This window comes from Anopheles cruzii, unplaced genomic scaffold, assembly GCF_943734635.1.
Source record: "Anopheles cruzii unplaced genomic scaffold, idAnoCruzAS_RS32_06 scaffold03787_ctg1, whole genome shotgun sequence".
Taxonomy (NCBI): Eukaryota; Metazoa; Arthropoda; class Insecta; order Diptera; family Culicidae; genus Anopheles; species Anopheles cruzii.
Window position 1 is genome coordinate 1 of NW_026457372.1, and position 1,804 is coordinate 1,804.

A 1,804-nucleotide genomic window follows, 5' to 3' on the forward strand; every position below is an offset into this window, starting at 1 on the left:
AAGCTGCCAGTCGGTGCCGGCACCGAACGCACAAAGTTCATGCACGTAACGTTGTACTGGTGAAAGTATGGATCACCCGGTCCAATCGGAACAGGAAAACACTCTGGATGCTGCGGTTGCCCAGGGTCACAGCATTCGATCGGCTTCCCGTTGATGCCCTGGTTCAGCGCTGTCGAGGTGATGTCATGATCAAGGAACTGACCCCAGACGGCGAGCATCACGGAAAAGGATGGATCGTTGTGGTAGGAAGGGCGATGAATGTCTAGCGAAACGTGTCGCGCACTGGGCAGCTCAGCACCATCGCGGGCAACTCGTGGTGCCGAGATTCCATCGGCGTAGTCCGGGTTTAGCTGACGGCGGAACGGTATCATTGCGATACCGTACTCATACGGGTGTTCCTTGTTGTTACACGTCCCGTTGGCGCTCCGGTAACGGGAGTTGAAGTCACATTGTGCCTTGTACTGCATCCGTGGCACATTGAGCACTGGACCACGTCCTACGCATCCTCTGCGGCGTAAGCCAATCCTCTTTACCAGTGCCTTCGTGGCCCGATCTTCAACGAATCCCAGCTTGGCCGCCATTCGAGCAGCTACCGTAGCACCAATGGATTTCTGATGCCGAAACGAAGGAGACTTCACCGGTGGCGAGGAAAGGGTCTCTTCCAACAGTTCCTTGTCCCCGAGCGCTTTTTCACCTTCGGCAATGGCGGCCATTTTGTCGTCCTCACTTACGTCCATTCCGTTCCAGTCCGGTGTCGGTTCATCTAGGGTAAGAGGGTGTTGAAGAAATGGTAAGTTTATCGGGCGTAATCCAGACACGACAACTTACCGGCCAGCGGAAAGCTGATGAGATTCAAAAGCTCTGGAAATTCCGCTGCCGTGGTGTTTCCTTCGTCGAACGGCGGTTTCGTTGCATCGCCGAATATGATGTAACTGATGCTGATCACGACTGCCAGCACAAACGCACCGCTAGGGAGAAAACCGAGTGATTCGTTATTCTGCAGATGACCACCAACTGAGAGTCTTTTCCTTCCTTACAGTATTGCGGAACATATCCAACACTGGAACGTGCGAACCTGCCTTTCGCGTAAGGTTTCGTGTGCCTTCAGATGGTGCACAGTTCCCGATGGTCCCGAAACGAACGGCGAGGGAGACGGGGGCCCCGTCGTTAGCGGGGTTCTTTCATCGATCATGGCCTCGCGATCTGTGACAAAAGTGGCAGAAATAAACACTTGAATTGTAAAGCGTCAATCACCAATCGAGCATGAGGCGGTGCTTAACTTATTGTTAGAGAACGTAAATTCAGAAACCCCGCCGAGAGGAGGTCTGCCGACGGCCGCAATCGAAAAGAAACTAATTGAACTGGTCGCTGTTACATCTAATAAACCGGTTACTTTGGCAGTTACTCCGCGGTCCCAACCCAGAAGCCCCCCAATGGCCGGTCATTCGATACGACGCGTATTCCGGCCGGTAGACGCTACACACCATTTTGCTATGTTCTTCACTCATATCCAGTCCGGTGTGACGATACCGAAAGTCATCTCGTTTCCGCTCGGACATTCGGTTGGCGCGCGCTCCTAAGGTTTCCCACACGACGGTGGTCCATAACTCGGTTGGCTTCAGTTAGCTGCAAAGGGCACACCAAAGCATATGAAAGTTCTAAGAAAGACACTTTCCAGCAGAACGGTATTTCTTCAAACGACCAAAGAAACACCATGCGGTTCCGCGTGCAAAGGCATAGAAACGATTGTCGCTAGGTGACCGTCAAATATTTGAGACAGATTATCGCTAAATCATATGAAGCT

The 1,804-nt window shown here is 52.4% G+C and overlaps 1 protein-coding gene across 1 annotated transcript; it reads right to left on the reverse strand.

Moving 5' to 3' along the window:
- Window positions 1-7: 7 nt before the first annotated feature.
- On the reverse strand, window positions 8-1,298 carry LOC128277085 (uncharacterized; the record flags this gene model as incomplete). Its single annotated transcript, XM_053015533.1, has 4 exons — window positions 1,281-1,298; window positions 1,038-1,203; window positions 829-968; window positions 8-763 (listed from the first exon to the last, which is right to left on the reverse strand). Coding segments are annotated over exons 2-4 (1,051 nt in total), but the record flags the coding sequence as incomplete, so codon positions are not given.
- Window positions 1,299-1,804: the final 506 nt, after the last annotated feature.